Genomic DNA, 18,418 nt, shown 5'->3' with positions numbered 1-18,418 from the left:
AAGAAAAACGAATTTAATTTAGCGTTTTTAATTCCACAAAGCATTAACTCATGGTTGTTTTATTCATGCAAAGCTACGTCGTTATTGGGACCGGATTTGATGGATCAGCGTGACTCTGTGAGTTCGTCTTTATTCTTGGACAAGCTGCACACACACATTGCTTTTAATAAATCAACTTATTTAACATAACATACATTAATGCACAATAAGATGTGTTATAAATGCCTCATATGCAAAGTAAGTATACTCAAAGACCTTTTAATGAAGTCGCGTCGCCTTCATATTTGCTGTGCACGTTGCTGCTGCTGTGAGCTCCTCTCCTCAGATGCGTTCAGCGCGCAATTCTCTCGTTTATCGGTCAATCCGATATTACAAAACCGATATCCGATCATCGGAAAATGCTCAAATATCCGGGAAAATATCGGAAAACAGATATATCGGTCGATCTCTACATGAGGGCCAGTAAATTATGAGATTTTTATGGGCAAACTACTATTACTTTAATGACTAAGTTAAGACTGAGTTAAGTTCTGTGACTGTTAAGTTCTGTGACTGTGTATGTAGAGTCAAGATAATCCAAAAATTTACCCTGTTTAAATGATACATTTACTTTTAAAAACCTCAACTATCCTATAGTTACAGAGAGAAGAGAGTTTACATGGTACATTATGTATTGCATTACATCAGTTGTAATTCTTTAATCATATTTTAACCCAAAGTGCTATGCATGATGTGTTGTCTGAGCATCTGTCAAAACAAAAACTAAATTGTAGAGCACCTAACTACAGAAATGGCCACGAAAAAATACATTTCCATCCAATAAACTGAATTTATAAAACCCGGTATTTCTGTCGGTGTGTGTGCAAAATATAACGATTTTAGGACAAGCGTCTGTTGGTGAAAGCCGGTTACCTCGCCACAAATAGCCGTCATTCACAACACTGCATTTGATCACAGGGTCAAACACTCAATAAATAAAAACTTCTGAAAATTCTTGCAGAGCCACCATTTCAATCACTTGCAAAACGGGAAAAATATGTGTAACAGTTCACAAATCAGTTTTTATTAATTTAAACAATCAAATAATAATGTCAAAAACATCTGTACACATCTTTTTTGCAGACACAACAAACTGCGTTTCACAATGAGGCCCACGGATTGTAAATTATTTCCAGTTTGCATTATGATTGCAACATACAAAAAAATCTTGCCGTGTTTACTCTACAAAACCATGTCTACTGTTACCGTGATCTAGCAGCAAAATGTGATTCCCCGATATGGGGGGTGGCAAGGTTGGGGTGAAATTGTAAATGTGGTGAGAGAAAAAAAAACTAGGCTAACAGAAGACCTCACCTGCAGGAGCCAAGCAACATCATGTGCTGGGAGGGAAAATTAAAAACAGGTTGAGTTAGCTGGGGAAATTCACAGTCGATAGCACATGTATGTTCTCAACTCCATCGTGAGCGTGTGTATAGGTGCATATGTGTGCCCGTGTGAGTGAGCAGTGGCTTTCTTAAAGTCCAACAGCTAAGAGTTTCTCAGTCCATAGTTACCTAACAACTATCAATATGCATATTGAAAATCCTACAGTGATTTTCAAGTGGACACAGAAGACTTTTCATAGTCAAATAAAAACACTACTTCATACAAAATTACACTTGCTGTACAAGAGTTTGCATTTCAGCGCTGGTACAAAAGATAACAAACCCAATTTTGAATGCCTGTTGTGGACACGGAGGTCCAGCGTCAGGCAGGGGTAAGCAGTGGAAATACAGACATTTACATTTAGTTTGACATTCAGAGGATTAAGTTCTTAACAAGTTTTTATTAATATGCTGCTTATGCGATTCGTGATGAAGTTCTGTTTGGGATACCCCTGGGAGTTAAATAATTCTTCCCAGACATTCTAGAAAAACGCCCTTTATGAAATCCCCACCGAGTAAAAGTGTCACATTTCAATCCTCGAGTCTGTATACGATAACAAGACATCGAAGAGCGGAAGCGTACAAAGAAAATAAACATCAATGAAGGAAATACGAAATCATTGACACTTGACATCCATGCGTTTGGTCATGACAAAACAATTATCACAAAAAAATCCTTATATCTACATTTATTTATTGAACAAAATCTTAAACACGTCAACACTTTTCGGCTTTTCGGCGCAAATTACAGTGCGCGGACGCCTTTATGTACTTCCATGAAAAAACATTGCCACCTTTCCACAGCATGTACCATAATCAATATAGGAAGGAATAGTCCAGTGATTACAAATTTACACACAAAAATTGTCTGTACACGATTGTCTCTGCAATGTAAATAACGTTTCGTTAAATTTTTCCTTAAATTACTAGAAAATCCATTGGTATAGTGGAACCAAAGTACGTTGCGATGCGAAAAGGCACGAAGCCGGTGCCACTCCACAAAGTTTCAGATCATAAATAAGAAGCGCAGGACATCCAGACGAACGGTTATCAAATCAGGGCTGGAAACCAGGAGGCCCCGCCCTATTGTCTTTGTACCGTTGAAATAGATGGAGGCGTATGGAAACAAACAGGGAGGAAGATTACACCATGTTGCGGTGGGAGCGGAGTCCTGCTATGTTCCAAAGGCATCGGTAGCTCAGTTTCGTCACAGGTGTGAACCCTTGCCGAGTGCCCCGCACAGACAGGGCTGTAAAACATTTTGATGGCTTTCGAAAAAAAAAAAGCCAATTCACAGTAACCAGGGCCAGCAGCTGCAGCGCCATAAATTCACTCTCCTCTGCTTCGAAAAAGGTTTAGGGTTAAGACGAATTCCGGCCATGTGTCGACACGCTGAGCGTGTCGCTCGGGTTCTGCTCTTTCTGTGTTATGTGTATGAAGCATTTTTTTTGGGGGGGGGGGAACGCAGACACTCGGGCGACGCAGAAGGCTGGCGATGCTGATGATGGTGTTGGGGCCCGTGCGCAGCCAGGAACAGAACGTCAGGATGCTACAAGTACTCCAGGTCGAGAGCGTGGTGCAGGGCCATGAGGTCAGAGTGACTAGATATCCTCCAGAAAGGCATATTGTGCTGGGAAAACAGAGAGGAAGAGTGTTTGAAGGTGAAGAGAAAACGAAAATAAAACAAAGTCTCCAATGAACACTTCACTTGGAAAAACAATCACGCCCGCCACATGAGTGTCTAAACATCCTCAATGACCCGTAACTTCACACGAGGCTTTTAAAGAGGAGCGATTTGCAAAGACCCTCTGAAGCAGCACCAAAATGTTAAAGGGGACATATCATGAAAATCTGAGTTTTTTCATGACATGCTTAAGTGCTATAATTGGGTCCCCAGTGCTTCTGTCAAATTACCAAATGTGAAAAAGATCAACTCAGTAACTTAGTTTTGGTAAAACATTCTCTACAAGCATGTTAAAAAATAGCTCATTGAAATTTGGCTCCCCTTGTGATGTCAGAAGGGGATAATACAGCCCCTTAATCCGCACTATCCAACCACGCCACTGCCATTTAGCACAGAGATCAACTCATTTGCATTTAAAACGACACACCCAAAATGGCACAATTTTTGCTCACACCCACAAAGTGGCAATTTTAACATGCTATAATCAGTGTTGGGGGTAACGCATTACAAATAACTCGCATTACGTAATAATCTTACCTTTCTGAAGTAACAAGTAAAGTAATGCATTACTTTATAAATGTACACATTAATATTTGAGTTACTTTTTAAAAAAAAGAAATGGGAGTTACTTTTTTAAGTTTAATTAATTCAATTTATTAAATAAAAAATGTAATAATGTACTGAATTAAACTGAACATATTAACATAGAAGCAGGAACAGTTTAAGTCAGAAACGGAGATGGCATGCCAGAGCTTGACATTTTTGCGATCATAAAAAACATCTGCAAGGCCTGAAAAGAGATTAAGCCTCAGCCAAGTAAGAAAAAGTAACGCAAAAGTAACCCAAAAGTAACCTAAAAGTAACATAAGCATTACTTTCCATGAAAAGTAACTAAGTAATGCAATTAGTTACTTTTTTAGGGAGTAACTTAATATTGTAATGCATTACTTTAAAAAGTTACTTACCCCAACACTGGCTATAATAAATTATCTATTGGATATTTTGAGCTAAAACTTCACATATGTAGACACTAAAGATTTATTTGACGTCTTAAAAAAATCTTGATAAATGTCTCCTTTAAGATGTCAGATAAAAAGATTTAGTGTACTTTCATTAGATTTATGCATTTGGCAAGGTTAGATTTGATAAATTTGTGTTTTACCTACGGGTCGAACATATGACCTTAGCATTGCTTACGTAGAAGAAAATGTGACCCTGTCTGAAGAGATTTGGAGCATCAAAGTTAGATTTTAATCATTAATTTCACTTTTATTTCAATCTTTTACTGCGTCGATATAAGATATCAAGGTTGTATTTTTTTATAGAATGATTTTAGGTTGAAATCTCAAAATAAAATGACCTTGGCTTGATGTTCATTGGCAGGGCCACTACATTGACATTTTCAGGGACAAAAAAAACTTTTAAAAAAGGAGACGTGTTAGAAAAACGAATCTGCTGAGTGTTGACTACTCCTCTCGATATCATACTAATGCTGCCTTCACATGCTATCGTAATTATGGTAAATACCAAAATCCCACTTGGAAAATGCACATGAACACCCCTCATGATGTATTTTCCACTGGGCAACTCGTAAAATATTTTGATGCCCGAGTTGCCGAGATGAGACTACCTTTGACCTTTTCAAAATGGCGGAGAGCAGCAGCAACGTCGTGAATGGTTGAATGACAACAAAAGCAATGGTAAATACCAGTTCACAAATGGAAAATGCACTTGAACGCAGCAAACTGGTAAATTCTAGTTCACAACTGGAAAATGCACTTGAACAAAACACGCTGGTAAATACCAGTTCACAAATGGAAAATATCATCTTTCCCATAGCACGTGAAGGCAGCATAAGGCCTGGTGGGAAATAACTATTAGACGCACCATATATACAGCACCTCTGCACAAATGTTGCTGGAGACAACAGTGCAAATGAGGCATTGTGTCCCTGGGAGAGGCCAGGGAGAAATATGATTCTCCCAGAAGCTTGTCAGTTCAGAGTCTTCGACACTCAAACCATTACTGAGTCTTATCAAAGGTACGCCGTCTCTCAGGCATATGTTCCGCTTAGAGAAGCCTGCAGTGACCCTTAAAAGACTCTTTTCTTTTGTTTTGTAAATTGTCTTTGCTTTTAACTTTGAAAGCCAGGGAGATGGTATCTCCCCCTGCCTCGCTCGAGTTATTAACTAGAGAGGAATTGTTTCAGGGACACTTTCAAGAAGATGCCGAAAAAACGAAACTATACAAAAGTTGGACTTTCCTTTGCTGGAAGTCGCCCTTTACATTCGTCTTGTATCTGACAAAACTGTGCTATTTTATTTTTGGCAGGCCTTTTCTGGATTTCACCCTATAAAGTGCCCAGGACTTATAAAAATCTCCAAACACTATAGGCTTGGTCTTGGAGGAAATGGGGACTGACATTTAAAACTGAGGAGCCGATGTTAACTTCCTCTATTCGCATTCCTTGCATGATTAATTGACAACGTGGAACTAATCACTTGGCGCAATTTAATAAAGAATCACGTCAACACTCGCTGCCGACTCTTTCAAAACCTGTCTGAACAAAAGACTGGTTTACCTTGGTAATTAATTACATAATGACTAATTTTGGGTTTTGTGGTTTATGGCAAAGGGTTTACGCCAAAACTTGGCAGGCGTTTTGAATTCACAGTTCTTGTCAACAGGCTGCAGGTAACATAAATCTTCAAGTTTGAACAACAGGAGGCAGGAAAAACAACATTCAGGTGTTCGCTGCCTGGCCGCGTCCAACAATGCATCAAAAACTTCTGACAATCCGAACGTCCCCGTTCTTTATTCGTCAATGCTTGTCATTTTGCCGATTATCTTAAACTTATCTAACAATGATTTAAGCCTCTTAAACGCATGTTATATTTATGAACCCAACACGCCTGAGCGGACTTGTCTAGCATTACACATAGCGCAATGGCAGGGAGGTGTAATTATGTCATCCCAACCCTTTACATTTGAGCTGTCAGATGAATTGGGCCGATTACAATGTTAAGACTCATTTTCTCAGCCAATGGCACTTTCAGGGAACAGGCTGAAGAAATTAAAGTTTTAAACTAAAACAAAACAAAACCGAATGTATAGAGTTCTGGGGTACCTTTTTCGATCCTTGTTCCTCCTCCACGCCGTCTCCCACCACCACATAAACAACTTTCCTCCCGAATCTCTGAATCACCCTTTCAAAGCAGCTCTCTTTTCCTGAGAAGAGAAACAGGTTTAGTTGCTGCATCCAAGACGCAGCTCATGTGAGGGCTCTTTAAATACGCAATAAGTTACACAAAATTATGCAGCGTAAACACTTTGCCTTGGCTCAGAGATTCGATAAGATCGATGCCCAGATAAAAGCGGTCTGAAAAGCATTAAGTGTGTCTTATTTCTCCCAGAATATGGGACAAATGGACTTTAACAAGCTAAATCAGCCTCACATGTGAATGGCACGGCGAGGGAGGTACAGAGCAACCACGGGATTGAGCGCGGATCTACTTGACAATGGCCCAGAAGTGAAGGTCGGTGTTTATTTTGCGTTGGAAAAGGCAGAGAGGAAAAAAAATGTCCAAGTGGAATGACATAAATTTGGAGAAGTGGTTTCATATGTAGACCTGAAAAGAGGCCCAGTTTAGGCTGAGCTCCAAGAAAATAATCCCAGCCTGATTAGACCTCTTCCTGAACATCAACCCTCTCATGTGTCCGCCACTTCTGCAGTCTAAGCCAATCACACGCCATGTGTCTCGTGCTGTTTACACGTAATATCACAGTAATTATGGCCGCTCCAATAAAAAGTCCACTCTCATACAAACACAGGTACTGCTGCCAAACAACGCTTACCTATTTTTGTGGCGCTGTAAATGTTTTCGATTGGAAACACGACTCCGAGGCCATAGAGGAGAACCTTTGCGAGAGCAGGTATGAGCTGTGTTGTGGTCACCAAGATGTTCACACAGTTCGACCTGGAATTAAAAGTAAAATTATGTCAATCCAAAATACAGCCTAGTCGCCATCATTCGCAATGGCTTAACCATCTCCCTAAAAGGTCCAGATAAGCGTTTTTAGTGTACTGGGGAATAAAGCTCACCAGTACTGACCTTGTGTTGATTTATGAATAACAGAGATGGTCTCTATATAATTTGCATACCTTGAGTGAATTAATGTTAGTGCTTTCAGTGCCAGTGTTAACCAGGAGTCCGTCAAGGCTTCAATTTCTGCTCGCAATTGCAACCAGGCTTCCCTTTTGGCTGGGCCGAGCAGACCTGTGATGAACAGAAACATTGTTTGAGTTGGACCATCCTTCGAAATACTTAAAAATGTACTCTAAACCAAGTGGCTCTGCACAAGGGGTTATTTGAAAAAGTGCTTTTGTCGACACACCATCCCCTTCCCTAGCAATTTTAGCAAAGCAGTGTATTGGGGGATTACCTCCGACATTATTTTTATAGGTGGTGTAAATTTCTTTTACTCGTCTGTAGCGGAACGCAAGCTTTCTCATCCAGTCCACACCTCCTCTTACACCAGTGGCCAGGCACAGGTTGGCACTAGTAGCAGCGGCGTGGAATCCATCCGTGCTAAAATTATACGTACTGAACATATAAGATAGAGAAAGAAAGGATACATATTGACCAACTGCTTAAATGATCCAAAACCAATGATCCTACAGTACATGATGCCAACCATACCTCAAATCCTGGCCGTTGTCGTCCGACGACACATCGTCAATATGAACTTGATCGCACTCCTGCAAAAAGAAAAACAATGGATAGACACGGTCAGACAGTCTGAATTAAAATACACCTATTTGATTAATGGTTTTCATGTGCAAAATTGGGTGCGATTTGGCAGCTCGAGTCCACGAAGCGAATAATGTCAACAACTGTGGAATTCCCATTTGAAGCCTAAGCTCTCTCCCGAAAGCTCAAATCAGGGCTCAACCACTTCCAGCCTGAACCCCCCACCTGCTAAATCTTAATAAAAATAAACACCATCATCAGGGGACTGGGGGCCCAACCCATTTGGCGTCCACCACTAGGGGGATCCCTTGATATTCATATCTGCAAGTCATATAGATCAACCGGGACTGCATCAGCTATCACCACGGACTCTGGTACGGTAGAGATGGCCTCTCCGTGTTAGGTGTGCTGGACTGCAACAAAGAGATAGCTGTGGGATAATGAGAGCATCTGAGCCCCCTTCGGGATCTCTGGGGTCTTGGAGAGCCTGCAAGATTCTTCAGCTAAGAGCTGATTCAGCCAGTGCACACACAGTAACACGAACCAGACTTTCTGGTAAATGTAACGTACTAGAAAAATTGAACCTGATGCTAACCGCCAATGAAATTATGACCTCTGATTGCTGCCGAGCCACACACCAACACAGCCTGAGGCCAGCTTTTTGGAGAAAGCAGACTGAAAATCTGTTATTAGTTTTCCATTTATAGTCCACCTCCTCCCCTCCCCATGCAAGAGCCATGGATGTTAGCAAGCTGCGTCTGAGCATTCAAATCAAACAAATCTCAAATGGAAAGACAGAGGTGGTGGCTTGTGCATTATAAAAACTGTCTGCACATGGCATTGTGGAACATCAAAATGGAAAGAGTTATACTTGTCTATAATATAGCATCACTTACATTCACATTTATGCATTGGACGAACCCATAGTACCTTGGCACTGCTAACTTTGCTCTACCAATTGAGCTGCAAAAACACCACCAAATCATTGCATAAGTGTTTGTTTTGTTAAACTAGCACTCATATTTCAAGTTCCACCTAACACTTAGTAGTCCAGTGTTAAAACGAAGCATTTCCTTTTAGCTTTCATTGAAGAATTTCCCTTCCGTAACATTAAGCCTTTTAATTAAGTTTCAACGGCCTGCTAAGACACCAAAAACACAAATAGGACTTCCTTGTTTTAACTCAATCTGAACCTGGCCAAATGCTGACGTTATTGCATTCCTGTCTAATGCTACGGCAGGGCAGGGGTAAGGGCTTGAGACCGTAAACCTTTTTTATTTTACTGGTTCCCCTCTGAACAAATTTTTCATCTCTCTGGATTTGCGGGGAGAGGGAGGGGAGACCGACGTGAGGAGAAACTCAAACCAGCTGTTCTTTAACAGAATTAAAATCTTGACCCTCAACCCCTGCTCTAATGCAGCCATTCTCTCGCCAAGCCTCTCCCAGCAAGCTTCGAGATCCAAAGAGGAAAAGACTTTGACCCGGTGCCCTGCTCCTCCTCTGCAGGGCTCCACAGGCTCAGATAAGGGGGAGGGGGACGGCGGGTTTGGTGCTGGGGGGTTTGGGGTGACCTCACATGGAGAACTTGAAGTGTTGTGGGTCCAAGCGATGGACTGCCAATTGTGGCCGCAGCTCAGGAACACCTCGAGCTATTTGTGTAATATGTTTTTAGATAGTCAGCAGTGGATCCTTAATACCTTTTTTTGGGAACCTTTGGACAGGCCAGAATTGTTACAGAAAACTGGGTCATAACATACAATGTTTAATCCTGACTCACGTAATGAATAAAAAAAAAGTGTTTGCAGGTATTATTCATTGCGATAACAAAATGCACAAAAAATGTAAATGCTCTTTCATTTGCAAGTTGCTTTGGTTAAAATGTTCCTTACTGCGGTATTTTAAATTTAAAGCTGCAATTTGTAATTTTGCCTCTCTATCGCCATCTCTGTTTAAGACATAAAAGTGCAGGTTACTCTACCTACTTTTTACACACTATCATTATTATAAGCAGTGTTGGGGAAAGTTACTTTTAAAAGTAATGCATTACAATATTAAGTTACTCCCCCAAAAAGTAACTCATTACTTTTCATGGAAAGTAATACTTGCGTTACTTTTTCTGAGGCTTGATCTTTTTCAGGCCTTGCTGGTCTTTATTAACTCTTTCCCTGCCAATGACGAGTTTTACCGTCTTTCCGCAATATCGCTATTATCCACTTCCGCAACTTTTTAAACCCGGAAGTATTGCCCTATGGCAAGCTGCTGCATGTCCGGATCTGTTTTAAAGATCGCTCTGAATGGGATCTCTATGAAAAGTAGAATTTTTTCAAAACTGATTACAAAAGAAATACTGAAGGTAGGATGAAACGGTTTTTTTGTTTGAAAGCAGAGGGTCTGTTCTTTCATTTGGAATATTGTATGTTTATATATTTGAAGAAGAACATTTTCTGGAAGACATTAAACTTTTGTGAAAATCATGAAAAACGCTGGCACTGGCTGGCAACTTTTTTTTAAAACGCTGGCGGTGAAAGAGTTAAGAAATTGCATTTTCCATCACAAAAATGTCAAGCTCTAGCCTGCCATCTCAGTTTCTGACTCAAACTTTTCCCGTTCAGGCGCGCATGCATAGAGTGCGTAATTCTCCGTGACTATGTTCAGTTTAATTCAGTACATTTTTTTTTAATCAAATTATTAAACTGAAAAATAACTCCCATTACTTTTTCAAAAAAGTAACTCAAATATTAATGTGTAAATGTATAAAGTAATGCGTTACTTTACTCGTTACTTGAAAAAGGTAATATTATTACATAATGCATTGTAATGCGTTACCCCCAACACTGATTATAAGCTCTTTGAGAAAATATTCAACACTTCTTTATTATGTACTCTGACTTTTGTTTATTTTCAACCCCGAAAAAGTTACAAATTGCAGCTTTAATAAATTCATAAAACCGCTAGTAAAATATCTAAACTATTTAATCAACTACAAACCCATACTGCAATACTGCTCAAGTGTATTGATTGAGTGGTGGCAGCTGCTTAAATCTCTTGATATTACCACTTCTCTTGCCACAGCAACATTGTCAAAGTCACCGCATGTTTACATCGCCTTTTAATTCAGCGGTTATTACAACACGCAATTAACAGTTCACAGGCTTCTAGACCTCCGGGATGAAAGTTAGGGCGAGAGAAAGAATGCACAACCTCCAGCAATTACTGCACACAGCTGGGGCTCACATAAACCACTTGACTGCCACTCTGGTAGCTGCACCCAGACGCTAATGGAGCCGAGCGGTCCTAATGTCTTACAGTAACTCATGAGACTCATTAGGACAGCTTCTTAAGCACTCGTAAACACCGTTAAGCCTAATGATCGAGGATGGGCCAGCTTTAAGTGGTTAAGTACAGCATGTGGTTGATCTTTAAGGGTGGCTGAAGGTATCTTCAAGAAATACCTTTCTCTTGAATGGATGCAATGCTATAAAAGAAGTATAGCGCCAAGTGGGTTAATTGAAGACCGGTGGTGAGAATTCAATTGGGGGAATGAAAGCGAGCGCGATCCAGTGTAAACAGGTCTGACCTTGTTTCATTGTAGTCCTCTATGCCTTGTTCACGAAGTAGTGGTTTTAAAAACCTACAATCACTCTTAACCAAGTCCAGATGTTCCTACTGTAGGATGTGTAAAGATCCTCTTCGCAATTCATACGTAATTACGTCTTACACAAACACTTTGTCTCTCATTTTGTTTAATTCATCAAATTTCGCATTTGTTTTGAAGGTCACGCTTCAAGAAGGAAAACAATATTCATAAAGGGCTACTGTGTACAACTGTGGGAAACTCCGAGAGGGGCCTAACAAACTAGAAAATAAACACGTTCAAATCAGCTCTTCTCTGTTTTCATTCTCTCGCACTCATTTTCTTTTCAGTTCCTGCCCTGACTATCCGGGCCTAGAAAAACCTTTTCATTTATGCGAGCTATCAGAGCCTCCTTTGTTCGCTGGCATCTGTCATTAAGCAATCAGGCCGGACCGCTTGATTCTTCCTGTTGGCCAGAGGAAGGGCTTTGCTGCCGACTGCTCGGGAGCAAGCTGCAGAATGTCAAAATGAAAATGATTATTTAAAACTACAAACCTCACTTTCCCTTTCGTTGCTGCCGTTGAAGCTGGAAACATCCGTATTGCATTACCCTTCCAGGCTACCTCTGTTTCTACTCTCTTTTTTCCTATTAGCACAGGAGGTAATGGGCTTTTTTCCTTGAGCCAGATCCTAAACTCGGCCTGGAGAGGAACCGACTCCCTAACGCAGGTGAGCAGCCCAGGTAACAAAGGCACAGTATGAGTGATTACAGCCATCATCACAACATTCCTCCAAGCCTACAAGCTAAGTCCATGTGAAAAGACCCAATCCATGGTTCGCAGGTTCTCAATGCTGCCACTCCATTGGCAAGGTCTGTCATCCCCCCGTCTGTGAGGGGGGTTCATGACCCCCGGTGTTTCCCCCCCTTCACTTTCCCACCACAGTTGGCCCACGCAAGGGCGAGAGAGGTAGAGAGAGATAGGGAGGGTGCAGCTTACCTGTGGGTCGGACACAGGATATGGAGAACAAAGAGACTTCTTCAGACCCACTTCATACCAATCCACAGTTTGTGCTTGAACAGTCATGGAATTCAAACAGCCGAGTGAAACAAAGCTCTCTGGAAACGTAGGTTTCCTAAAATGGAGGCTTTTCACACTTTCATGTTAGGACAGAAAACGAGCAGATATTCTAGTCAAGTCAAGCCAAGCGAGTTGGACAAAATGCTACAAGAAAGTTTTCTCAATACATGGGTACAAATGCCAAATATTCCACTGCACATTATTGCATTTCTACCTTATGGGTGCGTTGCCAGTTAAAACAGAAGTCAGTCCAAACATAAAGACAAGCTGAAACTTGCCCTTATTAATCCTCTGACAATGTGAAGGATCGACATATCAAATTATACATTATTGTAAATCTCAGATGCCTTTAAACTTTTGTGCATTTGAAAAACTGCTATGCACACATTTTAGTATGTATATACAGTATGAGGATGAGCAAACCATCACTTGTCATCACAATGTTTCTAGCACAAGGTTTTCCATAGACCCACAACCCTTATTGCTTTAAGGCCGCTATACTGTGGGCTGCTGGGTAAGAGGGGCCCGATGCTGAGAGAAGATAGACAGGCCAACTTTAAAAGCTTTACATTTTCTCTTTAGTCATTCCAAAACACATCAGGGCTCCTGCCTTGGGACCTCTGAAGCTCTGACAGCCAACAGATACTACCTGCGTCTAGACATAAAAACACATTGAATCCACAGAGTCAAATCCTGTTCCCGAACACACAACACGCGTAGGGAAAGTTATGATAATGACTTATTTCACTTTCAAAAGAGTCACTCCTCTATTTTGGTTTGGTCCAAAGCGCTCTAGGAATTTTAATGGAACATTTGCTTGTGGTATTGGCCAGAAATAAAGTATATTAAATAACAAAGCTATCCCCTAAATAACCAACAGCAAAACGGAAGCATGTCAAACATAGCAATTCATGAACGTTTGCAAAAAGTAAATTTATAAATGAACCTTACACCACTTAAATGACCCAAATTGTAATATAAGTAAAGTCCTTTATCCTGGGGTGCTTAAAACGCCCCATGTCCCCTTTGTAAAGTCACCGGGTTAGCTCAGGTATGCATCGGCGGACGTACAACAAGGTTAATTGAAACCGTTCCCACCGCAGAGCAAAGCAGAGCTCTAAGCCAAGGAGAAGAACTCTGTCCTGCACACGGCGCTGTGTTGTTTTCTCTCCCGGCGAGCCGTGGCCCTTCCCCGCTGAGAGGGAGCACGGCCGGTCCTCCAGAGACGCACATTCCCACACACTAACCCGCACTCCAACTCTCACCCAACACACAAGAATGCTTTCATCCCTGTCGTGTCCCTACGCTCAGGTACTGGACACAGAATATAACAAGAGCTAGAAGTTATTGCATGTACCACCAGTTGTTGTGTTATAACCAAAGAGATTCATGCCAAAAAAAAAACCTCTGTGCTTTTTGTACTAATGCACAATTTTTTTATTAATTGTTATATAAAGGTTAGAAAACAATATTTTATCCTGTGAAAATAGATCTTGGAATGTAGAGAAAATTATTAATCTATAAAAATTTATAAAGGGAAAACACTGTACTGGCGTAATTATTTGAAAAAATAAAACAGAGAAAATAAGAAGAAGAATTTCAAAGGGAAAATGACAAAAATAAGTCTATGAATTTATTAGATTTAAAAATTACATATTATATTATATATTATTATTTATTCTAATTATTCTAATATAGACTAAATAAATAAATTATTAATGTATTAGTTATTTGGGTAACACTATACAATAAGGTTCATTAGTTAACAAACTAATAATGAACTGCACTTAATTTCAACAATTACTAATACTTTATTACAATCTTTTTAACGTTAGTTAATGCACAGTGAACTTACATGAACAAACAATGAACAGCTTCATTTCCATTAACTAACATTAACAAAGATTAATAAAGACTGTAACAATGTATTGCTCATTGTTTTGTTCATGTTAGTTAACACATTAACTAATGTTAACTAATGAACCTTATTTTAAAGTGTTAACTTTATTTGTTTACATTTACAATTAGACAAGATAATATTTAGTACAAAATGTACTTTTTGAAGTGAACATGTCACATCTATACATTTACATAATGTTTTTTTTTTTGTAACACTTAACACTAAAGTTGAAGTTAACATTACTAAATGCATTAGCTAACATGAATAAACAATAAACAGTATAGTTTTTCGGCTTTAATAAACATTAGTGTAAATATGATTATTTATGTTAGCACACAATAACAATGTTTTGTTTTAAAAATGTATTAGTAAATGTTGAATTTAACATAAACTAAATTAATATATATTGTAGATCTATTGTTTATTCATTGTTGGTGAATGCATTAAGTTTCGTTAACAAATACAACCTTATTGTTGTAAAGTGTTATCATTTTTTTTAAATATGATGTAAAAGTATAACAATACAAAAGCATGATAATTTTGGAGGGAAATCTGTTACAATAGAAAGGGCATAAACATACAGTATTTAAAATTTTAAAATATATATATATTATTTGCAAAATCATCTACTGACATTGTGCATGCTTTATCTCTCTATTTTTGAATGAAACTTTTCCTGAAAATAACCGCTATGAATCAATATACAGCGATCAATACAAGTATCATATTGCTGACAAGCATGAAATATATTCTGCCATTGTACAATATCAATAATTAAGTGAGCCAAAAAAACAAGACTGTCTCCTTTTCCAAAAGATCTCTGCCAATTTGTTTCTCATGTTCGGTGCTTTATCACGAGATTTCGTGCAGGTCAGTCTCTCTCTGTGTGTGTGTGTGCCCTACATGTCCCATATCTTTTCATTACTTTTCATCAGTAATCAGCATTGATCAAACTCCAAGAAAGCAGGCAACAAACAAATAAGCAAATAAGAAACAAGCCGTCAGCGGCACAGAATGGTGTAACACGACACAACGCAACATGACCCCGCACTTCACCAAGACAGAGCGAAGCTTCAATCAAACAGGATGTGACCACGAGGAAACATATCCGTGTTGATCACAAACCAAAGCAAATTTACTCGCATCTTAGTGTTTTATTCCCACAAATGTGCATGGACGCAGCATGGCACAAACCAAAGGCTAAAGAAGACAAGAATGTGTCAATCAGGCTGATGGTGTATTTCAGGACAGTTGCACATTTGTGTACACGTTACGCACATGACAGTCTGGTGTTACGGAGGTCTTGTATTTGCAAAGCCAAGTGGAAAAATGAAATTACACTGAGCATATGCACTTCTTCAAGGTATCTGCTGTGGTATTATTTACAGTTTGGAAATCTTCCTCCAATTCTTTCTTTATCCCGTCTAAATAGTCTGTTTAGTTCATAGCAAACATTCTGTTGCGGTTTGAAGTACAAAAAGCGAAGTGTTCTGGTATTGCATGCAATTGTAGTTTTAAGAGAAGGTCCTTAGCTTTAAAGTGTCAAAACGAAATGTAATAATTCCATCGCTGAGACGTAGCAGAAAGGAAAAACTGCGCATTGCACAATTCGATCGTTTTACAAGATGCCTGAACCGCCAATTCATACCCGAGTGGTCTAAACACATGAAACGAAATCAAAATACGGGACAGATGTTGTGAAAAAGCCACATTTAAGCTTTGTCACAAAACTGTCATTTCTTTTTCAAAACAGCACATCTATTATACAAAATGCGGCGTGCAATTCGACGTAGCCAAACATACGGAAATATTTAACGGCCAATTGCCGCCAATTAACTTTGATCAAGATGAGCGCGATTGCAATCTCGCCGTCATTCTTCTGTCTCGGGCAGCACAAACATTTTCTCCCTGGTTCTTGTGGCAGTAAAAGCAGAGCAAGGCCGCTGACTAATGAGACCTGCCAGACTCGCAACAAGTCTCCTCACACTTAACTATCAAACAAAACATCGCCTCCTCTGCAAGGTCAACCACGAGCAGGACACGGAGGAAAATCAATTGGTTAGGTGCGTCGGGTTTGGGGGATGAGGGAGAGTTGCTCGCCAGTGGCATCTGGGCTGGCGCGGGTTTAGATGGCTTAGTTAGATCAAGGATTATGAAATTTGTATTTACTTATTTAATTGCAATTGCAATGAAGGAGAACTGAAGCTTTAAGTTTCAAAGAAGAACGAACTGTTCCTTAAAGGGTTTGGACTTTTTTAAGTTCATCACAGTCTATACTTTTCTCCCACATTGCTAATATTTTCAATATTCGGAATAATGTGCCACAGTAGCTTGAGCAAAACCAGATCGGGTCAAGCTGAACCTGGCTGCTATGAACAAATGGATTACCGCCAATCTTAAGTAGAAATGACCCCACCGGTCTCACAGGGAGGGGCAGAAAGACACCTATATACCCTCTCAGTAACAGCCCCCTGGGGCAAATTTTACACTGATCCAACATGAATCAGGCGGTGCGGGCTGAGGAACAGTTTTCAGACCGTGACTGCGGCCGGGCGGACAGAGACACCGAGCACACAGCGTGACATGCAGACAGTCAGAGCCTGTACAGAAATATTAGAAGCTGACAAATTGGCCTGGGGAGGAGGGGCGGCGGTGGGCGCAGACCAGTGAGACTGACAAGCGCATGCAAAATTCATAGTGTCCCATGGGCTCGGAGGTAATACTTCATCCGTTGAGGGACGTTAGCGAGAAATAGGCACCCCGCTATTAAATGGTTGTTGATGCTATGGCTTAAAGTTTAATGGACTGCTCTTTTGCTCATAATGTAATGTATACACTCTGTTGTGACTTATCGACATCTTGGGCCTGGGTTTTAAATATTGCCCCTATGAAAGCAGGCTGGAGAAGTAATCACAGTATTAGAAAGTCTTCACGGGGTATGAACGCAGGAAACCCCCGAAGTGACAAAACGTGCTGGACTTACTTCTAAGTCGTTGAAGAAGAAATGCGTGTCGGCCAAGTTGAAGATCATCTCTTCCATTCTTAGTCCCAATGAAACCGACGTCGGAGGATCCTGAAAAAAAAACACCCAAAATCAATTCTAGCCTGATCAGGGTTCCCACACCTTAGTTAACTTCACATTCAAGGACCTTTCAGGGACTTTCTAGGTACCCTCAGATTCAAGGACTAAATGTGGGGACATATTTCAAGTGAGAACAAGGTTACATTGTGTAACCTTTGAAAATACATTGTTACAGTTCCCTTTCGAGGGAACTCACGCTGCGTCACTGTATATCAAATTCAACCAATGGTGAGGCTTAATGACAAAGACAGGGTGACGTGGGAGCCAGCAACTATATCGCTATCTGAAATATTGCCAAAGACGGCGTTACAGGGACGCAGGAAGTATGGCAAGGGAGACGCAGCGTCTCGTTCCCTTTTCAGTTCCCTTCTCATATACGTAACCAGAGACGTTTTCATTTGTCAAACACAACTATACAAAAACGCATTTCGGAATGAATTAACATTCGCATACAGAAGATATAAGCATTTAAAGTGAACAGTTTAGCACGTGTGCTTAAAAACTCTAGGAATTTTATGATATTATCCTACACTACACAGGGAATAATATGGATTTTTTTCCAGAACACTTGCATAAAATAGATTCAAGCACTTTAATGACCTGCATCTATGTATGTATATTTTCAAAAACTTCCCAGGGCCTTGAATTTTTTCCGCCATATTCACAAACTTTCAAGGATTTCAAGGACCCGAGGGAACCCTGCTGATGGCTAAATAATCCTAAATATGAGGACATTTTGGTGGATATCTGCAAAAACACAACATTTGTTATTTTAGTGGTAGAGTGGCTTTGAATAAAAGCATGTGAAAAGTAACAGAATGGTATAGAGATAAACTCTACACTTGGCACATCTCAATGGGTTTAACATAAAATTAGTTTAAAATACTTCAAGACCTCTAAAAGGAGGCACAGCTTAATTTTCCC

The 18,418-nt window shown here is 40.0% G+C and overlaps 1 protein-coding gene across 14 annotated transcripts in view; it reads right to left on the bottom strand.

Annotated features, from left to right (window-relative positions):
* Nucleotides 1–480: 480 nt before the first annotated feature.
* The window catches only part of eya1 (EYA transcriptional coactivator and phosphatase 1), a 97,249-nt gene continuing 79,311 nt past the window's right edge, over nt 481–18,418 (bottom strand). For 6 of the 14 annotated variants that reach the window (XM_065294954.2, XM_065294955.2, XM_065294957.2 and 3 more), the window contains 7 exons: nt 17,396–17,485; nt 7,809–7,867; nt 7,552–7,712; nt 7,271–7,385; nt 6,964–7,085; nt 6,236–6,336; nt 482–3,054 (listed from right to left, as the gene is read on the bottom strand). In XM_065294954.2, the coding sequence (XP_065151026.1) occupies nt 2,974–3,054; nt 6,236–6,336; nt 6,964–7,085; nt 7,271–7,385; nt 7,552–7,712; nt 7,809–7,867; nt 17,396–17,485 (729 nt within the window). In that variant the 3' untranslated portion in view covers nt 482–2,973. Of the gene's footprint in view, nt 3,055–6,235; nt 6,337–6,963; nt 7,086–7,270; nt 7,386–7,551; nt 7,713–7,808; nt 7,868–17,395; nt 17,486–18,418 lie in introns of all 14 variants that reach the window. The other 8 variants (XM_065294952.1, XM_065294964.1, XM_065294953.1 and 5 more) reach the window with 4 other exon arrangements.

This window comes from Paramisgurnus dabryanus, chromosome 22, assembly GCF_030506205.2.
Source record: "Paramisgurnus dabryanus chromosome 22, PD_genome_1.1, whole genome shotgun sequence".
Taxonomy (NCBI): Eukaryota; Metazoa; Chordata; class Actinopteri; order Cypriniformes; family Cobitidae; genus Paramisgurnus; species Paramisgurnus dabryanus.
The sequence above is the reverse complement of the archived record's forward strand: the minus strand, read 5'-3'. Positions and strand labels throughout refer to the sequence as shown.